The sequence below is a fragment of the Nyctereutes procyonoides genome, unplaced genomic scaffold (genome assembly GCF_905146905.1).
Source record: "Nyctereutes procyonoides isolate TBG_1078 unplaced genomic scaffold, NYPRO_anot_genome, whole genome shotgun sequence".
In the NCBI taxonomy this organism is placed as follows: Eukaryota; Metazoa; Chordata; class Mammalia; order Carnivora; family Canidae; genus Nyctereutes; species Nyctereutes procyonoides.
In genome coordinates this window covers 6,657,230-6,681,801 of record NW_026575047.1, presented here as the reverse complement: position 1 = coordinate 6,681,801, position 24,572 = coordinate 6,657,230, and the positions used below count along the sequence as shown (strand labels likewise).

The 24,572-nt window shown below is 48.8% G+C and overlaps 1 protein-coding gene across 2 annotated transcripts in view; it reads left to right on the top strand.

Moving 5' to 3' along the window:
- Positions 1-10,314, top strand: part of LGI2 (leucine rich repeat LGI family member 2) — a 32,452-nt gene extending 22,138 nt beyond the window's left edge. For both annotated transcript variants that reach the window (XM_055325958.1, XM_055325959.1), the window contains one exon: positions 4,939-10,314. In XM_055325958.1, the coding sequence (XP_055181933.1) occupies positions 4,939-5,756 (818 nt within the window). In that variant the 3' untranslated portion in view covers positions 5,757-10,314. The remainder of the gene's footprint in view (positions 1-4,938) is intronic.
- The last annotated feature ends 14,258 nt before the right edge of the window (positions 10,315-24,572 follow it).

Sequence of the window (24,572 nt, the reverse complement as noted above, 5' to 3'; positions counted from 1 at the left end):
GTGGGACGGGAGGGCTTGATCCATGTGGACAGCGTGGGGAGGAAGCATTCCAGACAGAGGCAACAGCAAGTGCAAAGGTCCAGCGGCGAGAGGATGTCTTCCCGGTTTGGGTCTTCCGGGGGGGGGGGGGGCGTTTTGGCCTGAACAAAATGCTCCAGAGGAAAAACTATGGGAGACAAGGTCGGGGGGGGGGGGCAAGAAGGACTGAACACGGGGGTGCCTTGCAGGTCCCGGGAAGGACTTGGGTTTTTAAATTTTTTTTAAATTTTATTTATTTATGATAGTCACACAGAGTGAGAGAGAGAGGCAGAGACACAGGCAGAGGGAGAAGCAGGCTCCATGCACCGGGAGCCCGACGTGGGATTCGATCCCGGGTCTCCAGGATCGTGCCCTGGGCCAAAGGCAGGCGCTAAACCGCTGCGCCACCCAGGGATCCCTGGACTTGGGTTTTTAATCCGAGTGCTCTGCAGAACTGCAGAGGGCTTTGCGCCGAGGTCAGCAGGGCTGCCCAGGACGAGGCAGGGGCCTGGCGTGGGATGCAGGGCTGGGAGTAGCCTGTGTTGGGGACAGGGGACGGAGGTCAAGGCAGAGCACCTAGCTGAGGGGCTGTTGCAGGAATCCACGCAGCGCTGCTGGCCTGGGCCCTACACGGGCTGCAGCCGTGGTGGGTAGGAAGCGGGCAGCGAGGTCGCCGTGGGAGCGGCCAGGGCCAGGGCTGGGCCTTGCTAGTCTCTGGGAACTCCTCAGCCCCCCCCTTGTTCTCAACCTTCCTGGCAGTGGGCATCCCATTTGAAGCCCCCCGGATCCCCTTCACAGCCAAGCCTGAGAAACAAGTTACAACAGGGGGGCAGTTAAGCCCTCGAGCTCCAACAACGTCAGGCTGGTTTTTTATAAAACCGGTGACCTTGGCCACGTTAGTTACTTTCTAGCTGGTGACCTTGGCCGTGGGAGTTACTTTCCACGAGCGCCCTTCACCTGTGGAATGGGAGTAGCATGAATTCCCACTTCATCCCACAGCGGGTTCACCATCGGGTCGGGCCCGTGAGAATTTGACGGGGCTCACGTCTGTAACGCTTCACCCAGAGCTGGGCACACAGTGACTCCTCCGCGAGTGTCAGCTGTCACCCAGGGGTGACAAAGGAGCAGCTCTCCTTCTCCCCGCTCGCAGACCCTAAATCTCTCACATCAGTTAGACTTGTCCCTGACTTCCATCAGCACAGGAGAGGAGGGGCCGGTCTGGGGTCTGGGCTGCTCCGGGGGCGCCGGGAAGAGGTGGCCAGATGCAGCGCGGGGAGGGGGCTGGCTGGAGCTCAGGCCCGTGTGAAGGGGAGCCCTAAGCACACACGTGCCGGGCGGATGACAAATGGACAGGCAGGGGCTCGGCCCTGCGGCCGCTCGCCGTGAGCTGGACCAAGGTAAACACCGGCCCGTCCTCCCTTCACAGGCCACACGTGGCTCATTTGTCATCTTGTCTGATCTCGGAGTGATCCCGGAGTCTGCAAGGGCTGGGCGGGGTGTTCTCCACCCTTGCCTGGCCCGACTGGGGCTCTGAGGGGTGGGAGGGGCCCCCACGACTTCCTCGCCGTCCTGGGGAGCCGGGTGCAGAAGGGCTGGTCCGGCCGGGCCCCCGCTTCCAGGGGGGCGCAGGAAGCCACGGTCAGGTTCACCCCGAGGGTTTGTACGTGGTGTCTTCTCCTTCTTTGCCTCTACATCTCTGCTCAGCAGTCCTGTTTTTGGTTTATTTTATTTGCCTTTTGATTTCTCCGTGCCAGGTATGTTCCAGCCTATAACCTCTCTTCCTGCATTAAAACACACACACACACACACACACACACACACACACACACACACACACACACGATGATCTCTGCTGCTCCGCACAGTTCCATAGACTAAAAGTGTTCAGCTGGACAGAGGTGTTCCAGACCATCTCCAAGAAAGGAAGTCTTTCTCGCAAGGCCCCTGAGCTGCGACAGACAGGCAGGCCTGGAGGACGTCCCGGGTCACAGGGACCTCCATAGGAGGCCGCTCAGGAAGGGGACCAGGAATATGCACTCTCAGTTACTGTTGGCAGGGTGGGAGTCAGTGCAGCTTCCCAAGAGCCATTTGGTAGTTGAAATCCAGAAGCCTTAAAGGCGTGCACAGCGTTTACCCCCAGCGATGCCTGTTTAAGAACACCGCCAGCTGGTTTTCAAAAAAGACTCCCTTACAAGGAAACATGTTACTTACAATAATGCAAAGCTAGAGATAACTGCAGTGTCCAACAATAGGGGATTTGTTAAAAATAGACGACAGCCATGCAACGGACTATTGTAGAGGATTTAAAAATCAAGTTGTAGAAGGTGCAGGAACAGGGGAAAATGTTTACAACATAATGGTCACATGGGAAAGAAAGGCTGTATAACGCTCATGCGTCCTATAAGCCCAAATTTATTTATTTGTTTTCAAAGATTTTATTGCTTTATTTGAGAGAGAGAGAGAAAGCACGAGCAGGGGTGGGGGGCATGATTTGGGAGGGGTAGAGGGAGAGGCAGACTCACCGCTGAGTGGGGAGCCTGACTTAGGGCTCAATCCCAGGACCCTGGGGTCATGACCTGAGCTGCAGGTGAATGCTGAACCGACTGAGTCCCCCAGGTGCCCCCCAAATTTATTTTTAAGAAGCACATTTGAGTATTTGAGTATGTATGTTGATAGATTAATGATTAAGGAAATATATCAAGACGTTAAGTGCTTTTTCAGCTTTGCAGTACAAGTTATTTTGATTTTTCTCTTTGTGCTTTTTGGTACGTTGGTGGCTCAGCGTAGACTGGAGCCAGACTACCCTGATTTAGATCCCGGGCTCAACCACATACGAGCTGTGTGGCCTTGTATAAGTGTTGCTTACCTACTCTGTGCCTCAGTTTTGCTGTTTATAAACTGGGGACGGTGATGATGATGATGATAATACTGGTCTTACCAGGTTGTTGTCAGGATTAAGTGAGTACATACGTGTAAAGTGTTTAGTATAACGCCTGGTCATAGGACATGCTGTGAATGCTACCTATTATTTTTAAAATTTGCTTTTTGGTGAACATTGAAAGCTTTTATACTCAGGGGGAAAAAAAAAGGAATAATTAACTGTAAACAAAAGAAAGGAACCAAGTTCTTGCAAGAAGGACCAAAATCTATGAAAGAGAGCAGTAAATATCACTCTAAAAACCACCCGCTGTCTGCTCCCAAAGTTAATACTAAGGTCAGGAGGAGGATCATTATCCTTGTAATTTGTAGACCAAATTCACTTTGGTCCAAATTGCCTAGAAAATCAGGGAAAAGAAGTACCTTCAAAAAAAAAAAAAAAAGAAAGAAAAGAAGTAACTTTTAATCCAATAGCCTAGATGGAGGGTCCATAGTCTTTGTGATGTGAGTGGTCCTATTGCTTGCTGGCTGGAGGAGGAGGTCGGGGGAAGGCCTGGGGATCCGGGGGATCCGGGTGCCTTGTGGGAGAAGATGGTGGGAGGTGTCCAGACAGGAGAGCTCCCCCTCTCCAGCAGAGTTCTGGGTGGGGGCCTCCTGAGCCGGGTCATCCTCCGGGTCACGGATCATCCTACAGGTATTTACACAGCGACTGCTATGGGGCTAGGTCTCTCCGTTACCAAGACAACTGTTTCAGTGATCCAGGAAGGACAGCTGCTCATTGTTGACCACTTCCTGCTTGGGGGCGGCGGGGTGGGGGGGGTCGGTTCTCAAAACACCAAGCATGAATTTTGTCACTTAGTCTTTACCAACCCTGGAAGGGCAGTGCTAATAGCATCCTCATTGTAGAGACGAGGAGCCTGGGTGCAGAGAGTTGACTGGCACCGGGTCAGAAAGCTTATAAGGAACAGGCTGCATGTCAACGTCTGGGCCACCTGGTCTAGAGTCACAAGGTTGAATGCCCCCCCCCCCCCCCCCGCCTCTGGTCGGCTTCCCTGGGCTCTGGAACCCAGAAGAGGCCAAACGTCTTGAAGAACCCCGCTCTGCATTTTTTTCCCCTACTGTCTCTGAGCCCTGACTCCTTACTTTTTACCCTCCTGTGTCCCCATGCCCCAAAGAGAACCCCATTTGTCTCATTCCACTGTCTTGAGGTGGGAAATACTTTTTTGACTAGAAGGAAGACCATTCCTGTGGGTCTGTGCGCTTCCTGAATGGTACTCCTGCCTCTAAAGATACCGGAGGCCAGGAGACCAGCCCTGACTTATTTCTATGCAGATACATTTTTGTGTTTTGTTTTTAAAGATTTTATTTATTTATTCATGAAAGACACACGGAGAGAGAGGCAGAGACCCAGGCAGAGGGAGAAGCAGGCTCCATGCAGGGAGCCTGATGTGTGACTCGATCCCGGGTCTCCGGGATCACGCCCTGGACTGAAGGCGGCCACACTTTTGTTTTTAAAAATGTTTTGATTGTGGGAAAATATGTATAACATAAAAGTTAACCATCTTCACCACTTTGCAAGGGTACTGTTCAGGGCGTTAAGTGCACTCACGATGTTGTGCAAACACTCTCTGGAACCCTTTTCATCTTGAAAAACTAGATTTCTGTATCCGTTAAACACTAACTCCCCAATCTCTCCTCTCCCCCAGCCCCTGGCCACCTTCCGGGTCTATGAATCTGACTTCTTTAGGGACCTCATATAAGTGGAGTAATATATTATTTTTTTTGTGACCGTCTTTATTTCACTTAGGATAATGTCCTCAATGTTCATCCATATCATCATGGGTCATATGTCAGGATTTCCTTCCTTTCGGAGGCTGAACGGGGTCCCATCGTGTGTATAAACCACATTTTGGTCATCCATTCACCCATCCCAGGCCCCTGGGATCACACCCCGAGCCGAAGGCAGATGCAACCACCGGGCCACCCAGCCGTCCCCGGAGGACCATTCTTACCTAATCCCCTCTCATTTCTCTTGGGGCACAGGTCAGTCCATCGTGGGCTGTAAGGCCATCCTCATCGACGACCAGGTTTTCGTGGTGGTGGCCCAGCTCTTCGGCGGCTCCCACATCTACAAGTATGACGAGAGCTGGACCAAGTTTGTCAAGTTCCAGGACATTGAAGTCTCCCGCATTTCCAAGCCCAACGACATCGAGCTCTTTCAGATCGAGGACGAGACGTTCTTCATCATCGCCGACAGCTCCAAAGCCGGCCTGTCCACCGTGTATAAATGGAACAGCAAAGGCTTCTACTCCTACCAGTCTCTGCACGAGTGGTTCAGGGACACGGACGCGGAGTTCGTGGACATAGACGGGAAGTCGCACCTGATTCTGTCCAGCCGCTCCCAGGTCCCCATCATCCTCCAGTGGAATAAAAGCTCCAAGAAGTTCGTCCCCCACAGTGACATCCCCAACATGGAAGATGTCCTGGCTGTGAAGAGCTTTAGGATGCAGAATGCCCTCTACCTTTCCCTCACCCGCTTCATCGGGGACTCCCGGGTCATGAGGTGGAACAGTAAGCAGTTTGTGGAGATCCAGGCTCTTCCATCTCGGGGGGCCATGACCCTGCAGCCCTTTTCTTTTAAAGATAATCACTACCTGGCCCTGGGGAGTGACTATACGTTCTCCCAGATCTACCAGTGGGATAAAGAGAAGCAGCTATTCAAAAAATTCAAGGAGATTTACGTGCAGGCCCCTCGCTGCTTCACGGCGGTCTCCACTGACAGGCGAGATTTCTTTTTTGCATCCAGTTTCAAAGGGAAAACAAAGATTTTCGAGCACATAGTCGTCGACTTAAGTTTGTGAAGGGGGTGATGGGGGCCTTTAAAGACGCGTAGCCCTAGCTTTCCCCGAGAGAGGACCCAGAAGCAAATGGAAAGCCAAGTTCAGAGCTCTCAAATTAAGGACGCATTTGGGGAAATAGAAGTTTTCATAATGTTAGAACTCACGTCTTAATCAGGGATTGCACTTACTGGCTAACTGCATGACATGTCCAGTCTCCCACCCGGAAAGGCATCTTCAAGCCTGTTCTCTCTGAGAAGAGAGTACCACAGTAACTCTTACCATCTAGGAAAGTAATGTGCTTTTTTTTTTCTTTTTCTTTCTTTCTTTTTTCAAATGAGGAAGGAGGAAATCAGATAAGATGGAACGGCTCTTAGGATGAAATCAAAAACAAAAACAAAAAAAGACCCAACGCGCTAGGGGCCCTCCTCATTCCATCTTAGCCATCTTTTTTGGTAAGAACTCTTCAAGGCAAAGTCAGCGGAAAAGATTTGCTGATGATTCGTTTAAAAATCTGATAACACTCAGCAATGCTATTTTGAGCCATTTCAGTTCCCCGAACCCCCCTTAATAGCAGAACGTTGGCCATCTCATTGGCTCCCGGGGATGCTCGTCGGGGGTGGCCACAAAGAAAATACTCTGCTGACACGTGTCCAGGCCCAGCCCGGGCTGCAGGCCCATGAGTGAGACAAAGGTGTTCTCCCCTTGTCCCTGGGGTTCAAAGCCGATCCCGTGGCCGCCCGAGCAATACTGCTTGTTAGATGCTCTCCATGACTCAGCTGCTTCCCTGAACCCGTTCTTTGAGTTTGTGGGTAACCAGCAGACAGGCCAAAGACTGAATGGTGCTTTTTTATCCCGTCCTTTAAAGCAGTAGGACAGGTATTTCCATCGGATGGGCATTTGGTAGAATTGTTGAGGGAAGGTTTTGTGGAATCAAAGAGGACTTTACACAAGTCTCGATGCACTTTGAAACCTAGAGGTGGCCCTTTGATTTGTGCATGCCTGTGCCCTCGGGGCAGCGTCACATTTCGAGTCATTGAATACCAGGCTCCCCACCTGCCCACCTGCCTTCCATTGTGCTTACACAGCGGTCCTGCTTTGTTGATGTGCTGTTGCTGCTGCTCCCAGCGTGGCCCTTCTGGAGGGGCTGTGGCACCAAATTGCAGAACCTGAGGTGGTCATGACACCAGCGCCCCTGTCTTTCCCAGTAGTTTCCCCAAGGAAAGCCCCCAGGGGCTCACACGCTGAGGTGGGGCTCATCCTGAATAGGCTAGTGGGGGGCAGGGGATCATCAGGGCCCAGCTTTGGAGCTAGGCACACTGGATCCCACAGACCAGGTCTGCGCTCAGGGGGCCTGAGGGCCTATTTCAAAATGGGCTTCTGTGGTGTGGATTGTCGGGAAGCCCCGGGGGCTCTGGTTTTGTGGTGGAAGCTCCCCAGGGGATGCTGTGCCTGACTAGCTGGTTCTCTTCAGAGAACATGAAGTGGGTTTTAGGAGAGCCACCCGACAACGTCTCTCGGAGCCCCCAAAGCAGCACGATCGTGTTGCAGTGCAGTGTTATTCTTTAGCAATCGTTTGCCAAGTCATGAGTAGGGAGATGTTTTGCCACAAATATGAGCGTGGTGTTTCTGGTTCCTCAGTGCCTATCAAGGCCATAAATAGCATCGAGGTTGCCAGAGCACTCCTGGGTACGATCTGGGCCGCAGGCTGAGGGCTTCCAGCCGAGGACACCGGGGATTTTAATGAACTATAAGTGGCCCACACATAGTAGCGTTGCTGCTTGACACTTTCCTACTAAGCACCAACCACACAGGAGAAAAGTGGTTTGTTTTCATTTTCTTAAGCCCAAAAATCACTCTTCTGCATTCTTTTGTCTTCCTGGTTGATTTGAATTGACTACAAATGCCCAGTATCCCCACATCGGAGGCTGAAAGTGGGACAGCTCTGCTATTCCTCTGGCTGTTAAGATGGGCAACAATTCTTTCTGGCACATGGAACCCCTCAGACAAGCCTGGGCGGAAAAACAGGCCCTTGGCAAACAATGTAGGGGACATTTAGGCAGTGCTAGCACTTGTGCCAGGTCGAAATGATGTTCCCGATTCCAGCCTCCTGTGGAGAAGGCAACCGGGGCATCTTTTCACAGGGCTGCCTCTATGGAACAGGGCATCAGCTCCCCGGCCTCACCTCTGAGGGTGAAGTTCCTGGAGAAACCATCTGCATTCACCATGCTGGTAACCATTGCCTAGAATCTGGAAAACCAGGGATCATGGGGTGCCGGGCAGGGGGGTAGGGGTGCTTGCTGAGTCCAGGTGAGACATTGGTGGGTGGAAGGCACATCTAAGGAATTGGGGGTGAGGTGAGGGCAAGAGGGTGGGTAGTCCCTGCAGCTGCAGTCAGGTTCTCTTTTTCTTTTTAAGAAACTAGACCAAATCAGTCTGCAGCCTACCAGCCTCTCCGCGCTGAGGGAGGAGATATTTGTTCTGGCCGACTTGCTAAAAGGCTGTAGATGTTCTTGGCGCAAGGTGGTGGAAGCTTTGCTTCATTAATCTCACTGCTCCATCCCAAGAATCCCTCAAGTTTTAAACAATTTCTGCAAGAAGCTTTTTTTTTTCTTCCAGTAATAATGTAAGACAAAGTAAAACCCCAACAACATCAGAAAGCCAAAGCAGAGGGATACGTGAGACCATCCCCTGTGATGATAGTCCCCGGAAGGGCTGCTCTCGTCCATTCCTTCCCATCACCCATTGGTTTCCTTCTTGTCAGCCTGCTTCTTCTTCACAATCTCTGTGGCTGGGATGGGTCCCTCCGTGTCGCCAAGTGGCCACGCCACACAGCCTTAAAGTGTGGGATCAGGAACCGATCTTCACCGAGACTAAAAGCAAGCCTTAGGTGTGAATGGCACGGTGTTCTCGGGCAATGGGTAATAAGACCACCCTGCATTTCAGCAAAGCCTTATGTTTTCTCAGTGTGCATTTGTGTCCATCTCATTTGTTCATAAACAGTTCTTTAGTTTATTGGCAGGCAGGCATCCTGATTTCAGAGAGAATGAAACCGCTACAAAAATCTAAGTCAGTCGCCTGCTCAAGATTATCCAGTAGTGAGTGGCAAAGGCAGACCTTGTCCCCTTCCACCACCACCACCACCCACCCCCACCCGCACAAGCAGGCTTCGTATTTTCTTTGTGACACTCTGACATGCCTTCCAAATAAAGACTTTTTATCATGATTCAGAATATAGCAGCACCTTGAGATAAAGTAAAAATATACAACAAAATATGCGTAGCCAGAAGGAAAATAGTGCTGAATAGACACCATCTCATCTACTGGTCCCTTTAGCAATTAAACACTATGGGACTACTATTACACACAAGGCCACACTCTTGAAAGTCTTCCAGAAGTTTCAGATAATTTTCCGTTCCAAAGAGTGTTTCTAGCTGGCATGGTTTGCTTCTCCACAGCCGCCCCCCCCCCGCAACAGCGATGGGGTGCGGATATTGGGGTCCAGACACATCTGGTTCTTGTCACAACGTCCACAAGATAAACAAGAAGAGTTCTATGGGGGAGGAGCAACTAAAAACTCGAATGCGCGAGCGATGATGAATTGCTCCAGGTCATAATCAGCCTTTGGGGAGCACGCTGGAAATGCCAGTGTTGCATTTTTCTTCCCCATGGAGTGAGAGGCTGTGTATTTTTAGGAAAGAAATCAGCGTGGGATGCAGGAGGTTTGGCTGCCAGGAACACTCACGATGGAAATTTCTCTGACCGTGGGTTTAATGAAAGAGAGATGAAGGTCTGCAGGGGGGGAGTCTATTTGCATGCCACCTAAAGAAAATCTCCTTAGCCCAGGCTTCCGGATTCTTCTGCAGAGGTATCAGCCCCTCCGCTTGCAGTTTTGGAAGAGAGTTCTTTAATTAGGCAGTGGCCAAAGATTCTATTGAGCAGAGCTCTGGAGTGGAATGCAATAATCTAGTTGTTGACACAGTGAGGAAGGTGGGCCAGACGTAGGACAGTGTAAAGGGAATGGACAGAAAAGCAGGGCAGATGGCTGTGGAGGAAACTCTTTGGGGAAAGTAGAAATAAACTAGAAGAAAGGTCATCGTGATTTCCTTAGCCTCAGCCAGGCAAGTAGAGGATGGACGACTAGGCAAATTAACAATTATTAACAAAGAGAGCCCATTGTAATGCTAATTGACGTAATTGTGTTGTAAAGCTACTGAGATCTAAACCTAGCCAGGTACTCTTATCCTTACGTTATTCCTTACTTGTATCAGAATCTACTTTTTTTTCTGGTAGGAAACTATGCATTCCCTATCCATCCCTTTGACTATCAGGAATGTATAAGAACTGTGATAAAATAAGCCAATATGCCATTTGGTACCATTTTTATGTATCTTAGATGCATAACTTAGGTAAAATAAGAATAGTTTATATGTATATGAAAGTAAATTTTGCAGTATGCAAGCTACAATGGATGCATTTTAAGGCTGAATATATATTTAGCTCTTTTTGGTAAATACAGTTAACAAACAACATGCCTCTTAATTCGATATATCTTGTAAGTCTATGAATAAAAAGTAGCTCATGCCTAATATGGCTTTGATCTCTGGTCTGCTTGAATATGGATATGCCTGCTTGAGTCAGAGTTGAGGGCACTGGGCTATTGTGGAAGGGTGGAGTCTGCCCATTTATCCTTGTGGTTTACTACCCATTTAAATGGGAAATGGGCACTGCAGGAGAGGTTTTTTTTTTTTTTTTTGAGACTTTTGCTTCTACTTGCAAACTAAAAAGTCACTAAAAAGTCCCTGAGGGACTTCCCTGATCTGCAGAGTCATAATCTTGACAGGCTGACAAAGAACTCTGGGGATCTTTGGGCATCCTCTGATTCTGTATGGTGAGAAGATGAGGTTACAAGATTCCATTGATTGGGTTAAACCACGAACAAATTGAGGGCAAGACTTTTGTTCTCCACATGTCTGGGCTCTCACCTGGTACACAGCAGGTGTGCAGTGAAAGTTTGCTTCCTGTCTCTATCTCTTTAGACCCATTTGGTTTCCTTGGACAAATGAAGGGTCAAAACCTCAAGTCACATATGACAGTGTACTTACTGTGTGTCAGTATTACTTTGAGATGCCATGGACCTTTTTAAAAAGTACAAGAACAGAGGGGCACCTGGGTGGCTCCATCAGTTAAGTGTCTGCCTCAGGCTCAGGTTGTGATCCCAGGATTCTGGGATCGAATCCGTATTGGTCTCCCTGCTCAGTAGGCAGCCTACTTCTCCCTCCGTCTGCACCTCCTCCCCCTACTTGTGCTTTCTCTCTCTCAAATAAATAAAATATTTTTAAAAGTTCAAAAGCGGAGTTCTTGCCCTCAGGAGATTTAAAGCTTGTTAAAAGGAAAAGTCTTAATTTCAGGAAGCTATAGTTACAACGCTAGGTCCAGTGTTTCTGCATTACAAAGCAGTGTGTGGCTAATTGTGCAATGAAAGAAACAGGTAGTGGTGATAAAGCAATTATCTAACTCCTGGTATGGCATATGTGTTGAATTAGTCTTCTATTGCTTCATAACAAATGGCCACAAATATAGTGGCTTAAAACAAAACACGGTCGTTAGCTCACAGTCCCCATAGATCAGGAGTCCCGGCACAGCTGAGCTGGGTCCTCGGCTCAGGGTCTCATGTGGAAGCAATCAGGGCATCAGCCAGACCGTGTTCTCATTTGAGGGCTCAGCTGGGGAAAGATCGTCTTTCAGGATCATTCGGGTTGCTGACAGAATTCATTTCCTTGTGATGATGGGACTCGGGGCTCCATTTTTTTTTCTGACTCTTGACTAGAAGGCCTCTTTCGGCTCCGCTCCAGTGGCCTTTGCCACATGCTACATCTCTCATGACGTAGATGTTGGCTTCTCCAAGGTCATCAGCAGTCATAGGTGTGAGATCACATCACTTCTGCCCTATTCTGTTTGCAGCAGATCATAGGACCTGCAGTCCCTCAAAGGGAGGGGATTATAAAGAACTCATGGGGTTGGCGGTAGGGTGCATCCATCATTGGCACCAACCAAAAAGAATGCCCAGCTAATCAGATAGATAGTAACTATAAACAACCATTGACGTGTGCCTGGTGCATTCTAGTGAAATATGAACTGTGAATACAGATAATAAATTCAGAGGAGGAAGGATCACTTCGGGCCAGAGCAAGTTCTCTTTTGACTAGGATAGAGGGGAGAATGGCCTGGTTCCTTTCCGTGATTGTTTTACCACGAAACCATTGTTTTGTATTTGTGGAGAACAGAAAAGAACTGAACTTTTCCAAACCTGCAAATCAGAAGCTCATTAATCCCCATATTTCACATTTCATCTTGGAACTAAAATACTGTGTAAATTGCTCAGTCCGGACCATGTGGTCATTAGCAAGGCAAGTACACTTATTTTCTCTATTTCTCAGAGACTAATTGAGGACTAACTGTCTAAGAAGAATTGGAGGCATGAGTAATGTGTCACTTTCATTGATCACCTGTTCTTACAATTGGCTCCTCTACCTGCCTCCCAGACAGGACAACCCTTTACTAACCAGAGCCTAATTGGCACAAATGACTTTTTCCAGCAAATTGGTAGGAGAGCTGAGGCTACAAGCCTTGGGTGGGCCCCACCTTCTGGCCTCTGGTCCAGGGAGCCCCTTGTTAAAACTCAACTTCTGCCTTCAGCCAGACAAACATACCAAGGGAACACAGAAAGAGGCCTACAGGATTTTAAGTGCTACCCCCAAATTCCCAGCACCTTCTGAAATGTGTATGTGAGCCCTGAAGGAGAATATTCTCCTGCATGTCTCCAGGTGTCTACTCTGGGAAGCCTACTAGAAACCAAGAGGAAAAAAAAATATGGCTAAGTTCTTTCATCTTGCAAGAAACAATTGTTAGGGCAGCTCTCCAGGCCCCATCTCAGCTCATGCATCATCCCCAGAACTGACCTAGAGTCCCAAGTGGCATCGCCAACAGTAGGGCTGAGAGGTTCCCCTCTGTGTCCCCCGCTGAGTTGGTCCTGTCATCTCCCTGTTTGCTTTCACGGGTTGTGTGGGTGGAAGAACATGTGAAAGTAAGGTTGGGGCCTCCAGAGAAAATAGTAGTCTTGACCCTTGTCCTGGCCCCCAGGCTCAACTCTGTTCATTCCAGGAGTGATTTACCGTGGATCTCCTGCATTGTTTCTTCTAAGCCAACTAAGAATTCTGGACACATGGCAGCCCCGAAATATTTTTTTTTCAAGTTTACATAGTTCCTCTGTTCCTCCAAATTACTTGTTTCGCTTGATTCTTTCTAGTCCCTCCCCCCACCACACACACATGTGAAGAGTGCTGTGCTAGGTCCTGAGAATACAAATGCCTAAAGAAGATACAAAACCATGGGACAAGCTTTAAAAACAGTGCTTTGCCATTTTACATTTGTGGTGGAAATTTTGGGGGAACATGAAGGTAGCCTAAGTAAGAAGACCCAGGAACCCAGTCTCACCACAGTGTAGAATTTTTTTTAAGGATTTTATTTATTTATTCAGGAGAGACACACACAGAGAGGCAGAGACATAGGCAGAGGGAGAAGCAGGCTCCCTGCACAAAGCCCGATGTGGGACTTGATCCCAGGACCGCAGGATCACGATCTGAGCCAAAGGCAGACACTCAACCACTGAGCCACCCAGGTGATGCACCCATGTGGCTTTAAAATATGTCAATAAATTCTTTGATGCCCCGCCATGTGGAGGTGGAGACTGATTTCCCTCCCATGAATGCAAGCTGTACTTACTGACTTGGTTCCAAGGAATAGAATGTGGCAAAACCATCTATTGGTAAATTCTGAGAATAGGTCTTCAAAGGTGATGAGGCTTCCCTCTTACTCTCTCTTCAATAGTTTTACTGGGGGTCGCCAGCATCGTCCTGTGAGGCTGTTCATGCAGCCTGTTGAGAGGCGCACATGGAAGGACTTGGGGCCTCTTGCCAACAGCCAGCACCATGTGAGCCAAGCCCCTGGGAGGTGGCCTGTCAGCCGCAGTCGAGCCATTGGATGACTGCAGCTCCCGCCAGCATCTTGACTACAGGCTCACGAGAAACCTGGTGCCACTAAGCCACTCACAGGTTCCTGGCCATGGAGGCTGAGATGATAAGTGTTTACTGTTTTATGCTGCTTAGTTTTGGAGTAAATTGTGCAGCGAGGAATGACCCGTACACGATCTTCAATGGCTCGAAGAGATGAGATTGCTGCCAAGTGAACCCTTGGTTGGAGAAAGTTTAGGAACCAACATACACATGTACCACCTCCCGCCCCCCACATACACCACACATACATGTACACACATATGCCCCCACTGTATCCCCACACGGCACCCCCCACCACACACACACACCACACGATACTACACACCACACATACACCACCTTCACACCCCGCCATGCATACACACTCCACACTACACCACACCCCCACCACACCCCTTACCACACACACACTGTACCATACACTACACACCCCTTTCACTCTCCACCACACATACACACCCCACACTACACCACATCCCTTACCACACACACACTATACCACACACTACACCCCCTTTACCATCCCCCACACACAACACTATACCACATACCACACACATATCCCCTTCACTCCTCACCACGCACAAACACACTACACCATACTCCTTACCACAAACACACACACTGCACCCTCCACCACAGACACACACACACACACACACACCACTGTACACCACACACCACAAACATATAAGCACAACACCCCACAATTCCTCCCCCTCCATACATATGGTTTGAGGACAGGCACCATTTCCACCCTCAGGGGAGGGTGAAGGCATTTAGGCAGAGCCTTGACTGGGAATTGACTATGGAAGGGGAATGTGATTGCCTTAGCCCCCTTAACCATTCCCAAGAAGATTTCTTAGCTTCTGGCCGTGTTTCATGGGTCGTGGCTGACATAGAGAAGGGTAGTGATGCTCTGAGGACCATCCATGGTACCTCAGATGTAGCTTTGTTAACTTTTGGGCTTGGAGGTAACTCTGTCACTAGATGCTATGGGCTGAATGCTTCTTTCTTCTAAAATTCATATGTTGAAGCCTAACCCTCAAAGTGAGGATATTTGGAGATGGAGCCTTTGGCGGATGATGAAGTCATGAGAATGATACCCTCATGAATGGGATTAGGGGCCCCTTAAGAAGAAGAGACGGAAGGCACAGGATCTCTTTCTCTCTCTGTTCTCTGCCATGCGAGGATACGGGAGAAGGTGGCCAACTACGAGCTAGGAAAGAGGGTCCTCACCAGACCCCAAATCTGCCAGCACCCTGACCTTGGACTCCCAGTCCCCAGAGCTGGGAGAAATAAATGTTGTTAAGCCACCCAATGCATGGTATTCTGTGATATCAGCTCGGTTAGACTAAGACACAAGCTCCCGTTCACCATCTGAAAACTGTACCCACTGAGAGTAAAATGCCAAAATAGCACCTTTACTCTTCACGGGGTTTTCATCAGACACGTGACTCATCATCTGCAGGCACGTGGGTCTCCTAACCCTGAACCCTGAAACAGACAAACATACCTGGTCGCAGACGTACCGTATGGAGGAGCAGGGGACACATTGGCTCTTCGCAGGCTGAGCAGGAGGGGGAAGAGGAGGTTTCTCCACACTAACCCACCTGTCACATCAGGGCATCCCCCCCGCCCCAGTCTCAGTGGAGAGAGGGAAGGGTGCAGGTTGGCGTGGGAAGTATGACATCCCTGGGGCTCCCTCCACTTGCAAGGAGATTTCGGGAGTAGGAAAGAAGTCTTTCCCCCCCGCTGACATCAACAACTCAGGACATGGCAATGTTTCTGTATCCTCGAGCAGACCTGGGGAACAAGGGCTCCCTATTTCCTGCCTCTGTTTGGAAGTCATCCACAGAGACCAGGGAAATGTATTTTTTTCCCACTTGGAAAAGATCTATCTGGCACGAAATAGACCAGTAGAGAAGGGAAATTGGCCAGCCCTGAGGAAGGATCTTCTCTGTGGGTGATGGAAGTTAGTGGAGTCCAGCCGAGCTCTGTTCTCCCCCACAAACCCCTTCTGGTGTGTTATTTGCCACGTTATCCGCCTTTTCACATTGAAGAGCACCAAATACAGTGAAATATAATGTCATTCTGGGATTCTGAAGGAAGAAGCAGGTCAACTTCAAGTATCTTTTAGTAGCATAGAAAGTCAGGAGAATTTTCTGGCATTTCATATTTTCAGCAAAGTGGAGTATCTGCTCTACTTACTAAAAATGACACTCTCTCCCCACCGTTTCCATCTGCACTTACGTTCTGTGCATACTGCTGAGGTAGCTTTTTTCCCCTTATGTTTACTGCCAACCCATTTGCATTTTCTGTCACAATAAATAACCCAGTAAAACCCTCCAATGAGTAGGTTCTAGCCCTGGCTCTTTCTAAGCATGGAATCACAAGACAATGATTTATAGTCATGATGGCCCAGGGGAGTAGAAAAGTGGACATTTGCAAAGGAATAATAAGTGAGTTCAAACAAACGCTCGGTGGCTGTTAGGAAAATTAAAGACATGAAATTTCTATAACCATTAAAGTCATGGGTGGTTAAAGGAGGCCATGGCAGGAGGAAGCCCTCCAGTTAGAGGCTGGGTCCACACGGGTCACACTGTTTCCCTGGCACCCAGTGTGTCGCCTACCCAAAAAAGGTTCTCAATTCGCATTTGCTGGAAGAATGCTGGTTGACCGAAGGTTGGCATCTGTCGAGCGCTGGGCAGAGTGTTACATGCATTGATTCATTTATTCTCATGATTATCCTCCTCACCCCACCTTACAGATGAGAAAATGAAGGTACAAAGGGGTTGAGGGCTTCCCTGGTGGCACAACTGAAGACTGGCAAAGCGAGGAAATCACAGCCCAGAGCAGTCAAGTGACTTGCTTGAGTTTGTACAGTGAATAAGACCTGGCATATGAACACAATTAGTTCACCTCCAGAAGGGGGTTGAAAATGCAGGCTGCCCAGTGGAATTTGAATTTCAGAGAAACAACAAGTATTTTTTTAGTGTAAGAATGTCCTAAATATTGCATGGGACATATGCTAAAAAAAAATATATATATATATATATATATTCTTTCTCTAGAATTCAGATTTCACATCCTGTGAAATCCTGTTTTTTTATTTGGCATCCTGTGTTTTTATTTGGTAAATCTGGCCACCCTAATGCAGAATCCACACTTCTAACCATTGCACTGAACCATCTTCAAGATGCTCCAAGTGTGGCTGGGGAGAATGATCCCCATTCTCATTTTAGTCTGTATGTCTGTATCGTTTACATCACTTACACATTTTTGCATCTGATCCTTATAGCCAACGGGCAAGGCCAATATCGTTATCTTCTCTTACAGATGAAGAAACTGAGACTCAGCTCACGTCACTTGCCCAAGGTCACGCTGAAAATACTAATTATATTAAACCCTCACGTGGCACTTGCCAGTGCCAGATGCTTTCTAAGAGCCTGTGCCTGGGCTTTCATCTCATCCCACCCAGTTGTGTAAGGTAGGTCCAACCATTTTCCTCCTTTCACAGATGAAGCAACAGAGGCATAGAGAGGTTGAGAAACACCTGGCTCCAGAGACCTGGTTCATGTGAGCCTAAAATCCTTTGGAGGCCTCTTGTTCCAACATCGTTGGGTTTTAGGTGGGAAGCCAAGGTCCAGTAATGGCAAATGTATTAGCCGTGGTTCTCCAGAGAAGCTGAACCAATTGGAGAAAGAGAGAGAGAGAGAGAGAAAGAGAGAGAGAGAGAGAGAGAGAGAGAGAGAGGATGGATGATTTGTTATGAGAACTTGGTTCATACAATTATGGAGGCTGAGAACTCCCCAGGTCTGTAAGCAGAACACCAAAGACCCACGAGAGCCAGTGGCGTAAGTTCCAGTTTGAGTCTAAAGGCTGGAGAAGACCAGTGTCCCAGCTCGAAGAGGAAGACCAGACCGTCAGGCAGAGAGCATGAACTGTCCCTTGCTCAGGCTTTTGTTTTACTTAGGCCCTTAATGAATGGGATGAGGCCCCCTCTGCGTCGGGGAGGGCAAGTGCTTCGCTCAGTCTACTCATTCAAATGCAAATCTTGTTCGGAAGCACCCTCGCAGCCGCATGGGACATAATGTCTGACCATATATCTGGGCACCCCCATGACACATAAAAGTAACCGCCACAGCGTGTGTTGCCCAAGGGTTGCCGACCTGGCAATTTCCTGCTTCGGCTTTGTCTTTGAAGTAGAAGATTTTGAACATGGCAGCCCCTTGGAATTTGCAGCTTTAACCATCTCGCTTCCAAGTAATTAAGTCTGTCCAAGCCTAGGGCTTTGTGATTTACTGCAGCACAACCAGGAGGCCCGTGAAGCTGTGGCCCCTTGATGGGGGTTGGGCCAGCTGTGTCAATCCCTCTGTCTTATTTTGGCTCTGCTGCTCCCTGGGTCTCCCTGGGCAGCGGCTCTAAAGCTAGAGCTGTGCATCTGCCTGGAAGGTAACACAAGCACTTGGTTTTCTGGCAGATTCTGTGTTAATTGCTACACAAAGCACCATCTTGCATGTTTGCATTTTGTTGGGGAAATTCATTCATTCTTTCATCCGCTCGTTTCTTTGTTCATTCATTCAGCAAACATTTGTTTAAGGGCCTGCTATGTGTCAGGTGTTGTGCTAAGCACCGGGGATCCAGAGTCTAAGAAAATAGATTTGGCACCTGCTCGTGTGAACCCATTTGCTATGAGGATTCCCAGATCAAGTGGCTCCCTGAGCCTGTGGTCACACCCCAAATGTGTCAGGCCTACACAGTGATTTGTAATTTTTTGGAGGATCACCTTTGGGTAAGCTGAATAAAGTCATGAATCTTCCCAGAAAAAAAAAAAAAGCCCATTTCCCTTTAAAAATATGTCCAGACTCTAACCACTCCTTGTCACCATTGTCTCCTGTTTCAATGATTGCAAAGGCCTCCTCACGGGTCCCCTACTGCCTCCCTGACTACCAGTCTGTTCTCCACATAGTGGCTGAAGGGATCCTGTTCAAATGTAGTTCAAATTAGGCGGCTCCAAGAAAAGTCAGGGATGCTATCGTCTGCAGAGCAGAAGTCATGGCCAAGATCAGCCTTTGAGACCCGAAACCACTCTCTGTCCCTGTCTGTCTCTCTCAGACACACACACATGCACACACAGAGCCTCTCTGACTTCCTCTCCTACCCTATTCCGCTTGCTTGCTCAGCTCCAGCCTTCCAGCCTTGTCCTTCCTACTCCTGAAATATTCCTTAAAGAGCCTGGATCCCAAAGGTGGCTCACCTCCTGACAGTTAACAGAGGAGAGAAATGAGCTTTTGTCTTTTTTTTTTTTAAGATTTTATTTATTATTCATGAGAGACACACAGAGAGAGGCAGAGACATAGGGAGAGGGAGAAGCAGGCTCCCTGCGGGGACCCCCGATGTGGGGCTCAATCCCAGGACCCCTGGATCATGCCCTGAGCCGAAGGCAGGCGCTCAACCATTGAGCCCCCCAGACGTCCCTAAGCTTCTGTCTTAACTAAGACACTAATATTTGAAGTTCTCTTTGTTATTGAGTAGCCTATGCTCTAACCCACGCACCAGCAAACTAAGACTCTTGGGTCAAATCTGGCTCCAGATTTTGTAAATAAAGTTTTATTAGAACACAGCCCCGCGCATCCATTTATGTGTTGTCTGTGGCTGCTTTTGTGTGTCAGGGGCGGAGCTGAAGAGTTGCAGTCGAGATTCTGTGACCTGCAAAGTCTAAATTGTTTATTCTCTGGCTTCTTTTGGAAAATGCTTACTGGCCTCTGGCTTAAACAATATCTACTTGTGCTCCTTCCTGAAGAAGTTGAAGCCCCAAAAGTTAAGTCATTCAAAGTCCAATAGCAAGTGAGTAGCTCAGCTGGAGCTCAGACCCAGAACTTTCTGACTCTCAAGTTCAGACCGAATGGCTCCTTAGATATAAGCCAGGCTGAGAAACAAGGTCGAGTCATGGATTGACTTGTATTCCCCTCAAACATGAAAAAAAAAATTAAGCTTCTGTAGTTCTCCTCTAATTGACCTAACATTTTGTATGGAGCCCTCCCCACTGGGTGGGTAATGAGTGAATGCTGGCCAATCCAGTAAACTCAGTTAGGTCCAACTATTTAAAATAGTCTCATTAGATCATTTAGGCTGTGGCAAGTAAAATGTACAGTGTTTTAGATTCCCTCCATCTTCGTTTCTACTTCAGGACAACTTTCGGGGTCCTTGTAGGGGGTGGGAGTCTGGTAGGAAGGGTCCTTGCATATATGCAGAATTTTCTGGATAGCCCTGGCCAGCCTCTACTCTGCTCCATGGCCTTGGGACTACTAAGGTCTGGCAAATTCTTTTTTTTTTTTTTAAGATTTTATTTATTTATTCATGAGAGACACAGAGAGAGAGAGGCAGAGACATGGGCAGAGGGAGAAGCAGGCTTCTTGCAGAGAGCCCGATGTGGGGCTCCATCCCAGGACTCCTGGATCAGGACCTGAGCCAAAGGCAGAAGCTCAACCACTGAGCCACCCAGTGCACCCCCAACACACACACACACCAAGCAACCACTGAGCCACCCAGGCGCCCCAAGGTCTGGCTAATTCTATCTCATCTTGTTGAGGGGATTCAGACAGGTTTCCTTACCTGCAAAATTTGGATCACAATAGTACCTACCACACAAGGTGAATTCAGAGCCTAATAGAGATAACAAACAGAAAAAGCTTAGAGGAACACCTCACGGGAACTAAGTGGTCAAGATGAGTCAGCTGTTGGGAGCCTGGCCTGTCACTGGGTCTCGGCCTTAGGTGCTTACCTGTCTGTAGTGGCCTGTCTCCCCAGCAGACCAGTCTGCCAGCCCTCTCAGCACCCCTGGTCTCCTCACTAAGGTACATAAACTCTGAGATCTCGGGTGGGGGGGCGCCCAGAGTGCTGTTCTGTCAGACTTCCTGTCCCTCTCCTTGCACCATGTTGGGAAGGGCTGCGTGGTGGGCCTCTCCTAGATCCCGGCAGCCTCTGCCTGGATGCCCAGGGGAAGCGTGGCATAGCTCCACAGAGTTCTTGGCCCTCCCCTTGACCTCCTCAGTGCACCCCGTTTTCAGGACCTTGGCCAGCCCCCTGCTTCCCCCGTCTCTCTCCTCTTCCTGCTGTCATCTCCCAAAGTGGAAGGAACAGACTTGGCATTGTCCCCGCCTCTGCCCGTGGCTTCTTTCTCCTCTGTCTCTAGGTAGAACTCGAGATCTAGCCAGCCAAACTCTAATATCGTAATGACATCGGAGGAATTCAGAAAACCCTCCTCTTCTGACACAGCGCCTGGCTGTCAAGGCTATTGTCTCGCTAAAGAGGTCAAGGAAAGCAGCTTAGAGACTCAAGCTGATGAATGGCCTCTTTCTTCCGGAGAGAACCTGCCCTTTCCTTCCCTGGGGCAACTGAAAGGTATTATCCCCACCGGAGAAGCACTCCGGCAGGTCCACTAGGTGGGGATGTTGTAGAAGGGAACTGAGCCCCAGATGTCTGGTTGGCCTGAATGTCCTCCCAGGCCCTTCCTAACTGGAGCCCCCTCCCCCCCGCACCCCCAGGACAGGGGCCTCGTGGATGGAGAGCCTACTTCCAAGGCCGCTTCCCCGGGTACCAAGGCACACACTTCCAGTCAGCTCACTAGGATGGGGCTTTCCCAGGCTCCACCAATGGATCCAGCCACCAGGAGCAGCAAACTGGGGATGAAGGAAAATCTATAAAAATTTAAAAAATGTTTCTATCCAGGCATCATGAGAAATTGTCCGACTGAGGTGTCATCAAATGGAGGCAGTGTGTTTGGAAAAGCCTGCTTTATAATATATGCAGGTATTGTGACGCCAGCTGGTGTGTGTCCCCTCAAAGGAACAGAGACAGACGTCCTCCACGGAGGCTCAAAGGGGCCTCAGGAGAAGGCCGTGTGAGGACCAGTTGGAGAAAACGCGCAGTGTCAGTGAAGATGACAGGGACGCGGAAAGCAGGCTACACAGTTTCAAATATGAGCCATGAATTAAAATTCAATTATGCAGGTGCCACAGGCTGTGTTTTCCAAATTTGGCTGCAGTTAAAACCTCCGGTCCCAGTATTTGAATCTGGGTGGGCTTATGGTTGGTTCCCTTGCACCCAAATAAAGCACAGCAGAGGTTGTGCTGTGACTTTCAAGGCTGGATCATAAAAGGTGGGTGTGGTCTCCACGCTGCATGACAAATGACCACACACTTGGCTTCCCACAGCATCTGTTACCATCGCACACTTACTTTGTGGGTCAGAAGCCCAGGCAGGGCTTTGCAGAATTCTCCCTTTGGGGGTCTCTCAAAGAGGAAGCCAAGGGGATGGCTGGATGCTGGTCTTATCTGGAGGCTCAACTCAGGAAGGATCCGCTTCCAAGCGTCCTCGGGTTTTTGGCAGAATTCATTTCCTGTGACTGCAGCATTTATGGCAGCCGACTTCTTCCGAGGCAAGTGTATTCATTTGCTAAGGCCTCCGTAACAAAATTCCACAGATCATGTGGCTTATACCACAGAAATTTATTTTCTCACAGTTTTGGAAGCTGGGAACCTGTGATCAAGGCGTCAACAGGCTTGGTTTCTTCTGAGGTTTGGCCCTCTGTTTGCCTTGTTGCCCTGTCCCCACATGGTCCTTCTCTCTGCACATGGGTCCTCTTTTGGTGTCCTAATTTCCTCTTCTCATAAGATCGTCAGAGATGAGGGATCCTTGGGTGGCTCAGCAGTTTAGCACCTGCCTTTGGCCCAGGGCGTGATGCTGGAGTCCCAGGATCGAGTCCCACATCAGGCTCCCTGCATGGAGCCTGCTTCTCAATCTCTCTCTCTCTCTCTCTCTCTCTGTGTGTGTGTGTGTGTGTCTATCATGAATAAATAAATAAAATCTTTAAAACAAATAAAAAAGATCATCAGATGAATTGATTTAGGGACCACTCTAATGGTCCCATTTTATCATAATCACCTCTTTGAAGGCCCTGTCTCCAAATAGTCATTCTGAGGTCCTAGGGGTTCAAACCTCCATGTATGAATTTGTGAGTGTAAGGGACACAGTTCAGCCCATAACACCAAGCAATGGACAGAGAGTCTCTGTCCCTTAGGGTCTCTCACTTCCAGGAAGGTATGGGTCTCCTCCGAGCTGACTCTACATGATTTGCCGGGGCCCATTCAGGATCACCTCCGTTTTGATGAACTCAAAGTCACATGGCTTAAGGACCTTCACTGCATTTGAAAAAAATCCCTACACTTTGCCATACAATGTAACATAATCATGGGAACGACAGACCGTTGCCTTGTCATATATTCCATTGGTTGGAATCTGGTCCCAGCTCTTACCAATCTCAAGTCGGGGGGGATACCACAGTGGATCCACATGAGGAGAGAAGAATCCTGAAGCCTCCCTAAGGCATGTGCAGCACAAAGGGTGTTACGGCTTCTGGCCAGTTTGCTGGGGCACTCACCTGGAGCCCTGTGCCATCATATTAGTGACCGAAGCCTCCAAGCCATGAGGAAGCGCACACCCTCGCACATAGAAAACCCCCCTGGGGAGACCTGGAGCCCACGTTACAGAGATGCTTAGCAGCACCTCCCCACCCATCTTCCTGATGCTCCAGGCTCCAGCTCTTACAGCTCCAAGACCCCATCCAACTACACTGCTGGTGAGACTGCAAGCCAAAACCACCTGGCCGAGCACTTCCCCGAATTCCCGGCCGACAGAAACCATGCAAGATGATAAAATAATTATGGTGTTCAGCCACTATCTGTGGAGGCCTTTCTCTACGCAGCAGGAACTGAAACAGTCGGCCTTCCAAATGGGAGCCAGTTCAGAGAGCGCTGCCCCTTGGAGACAACGCAATGGGATGCAGATCCTAAGGAATTTATTTCCTTAGCAGCCCTCCCCTGCTCCCTATCCCCCCATGGTTCAAAACCCCTTACCTGTTTTGCATTTCTCCACTGCTCTTACCATCTGGCACACACTGTGTCTAGTTGTTTGCTTGTTGTCTGTCGCCCACCCTGCACATCCTTCCCAGGTATGAACTCCATGACGACAAGCCCTCGTCCCTTCCATCGGTGACGGGCAGGAATGCATGCTCCATATAAACTTTACTATTTCAACCAGGTATGGCTCATCTAACAGCTGCAGGGAGGCCAGAATGAGAAAACAAGTGTCCAGAGAAGATCAGAAGGTCAGAAAACCATACAGAAATAGAGCAGGACTGGTCCTTGGTGAGCCTACAGTTCAATGACACATTTTATCCTTGAGAGAACAGCTGCCCGGAGAAAGGGACCTGGGTGGACCTAACAGGAGGTTAATGGCAGGCCTGGCTCAGAGCACCAAGTCCCCTGACCCTGTTTCCACGGTTCTTAGCATTAGGTCACATTCACGGTGAATCTATACAAAGGCGCCGTATCTACACTGCTCCCTCAGTCTCCTGGTAAAATTGCCTGAACATATACGAATCGAAAAATAGTGTATACATATATATATGTATATGGAGCTGGAGGATATATATATATATATATATATATATATATATATATATATATATTTATATATATATAAAACTTCCTTTTATTTCTCCTTTAAAATACGGTTAGAACATTATATTGCTTTTTAAAAATACTACATGTAGAGATAAGTTATTATGAATGAATGGATGAATGAATAGATGAATGAATGAATTTCAGGAGCGTCCGGGCTGGGGTGTTGGCTAAGCCGGGTGCCCTGGTTCCCCAGGGCCTGAGACAGAGCTTTCCTTTCAAGGGGCTCCTCTCTGGGA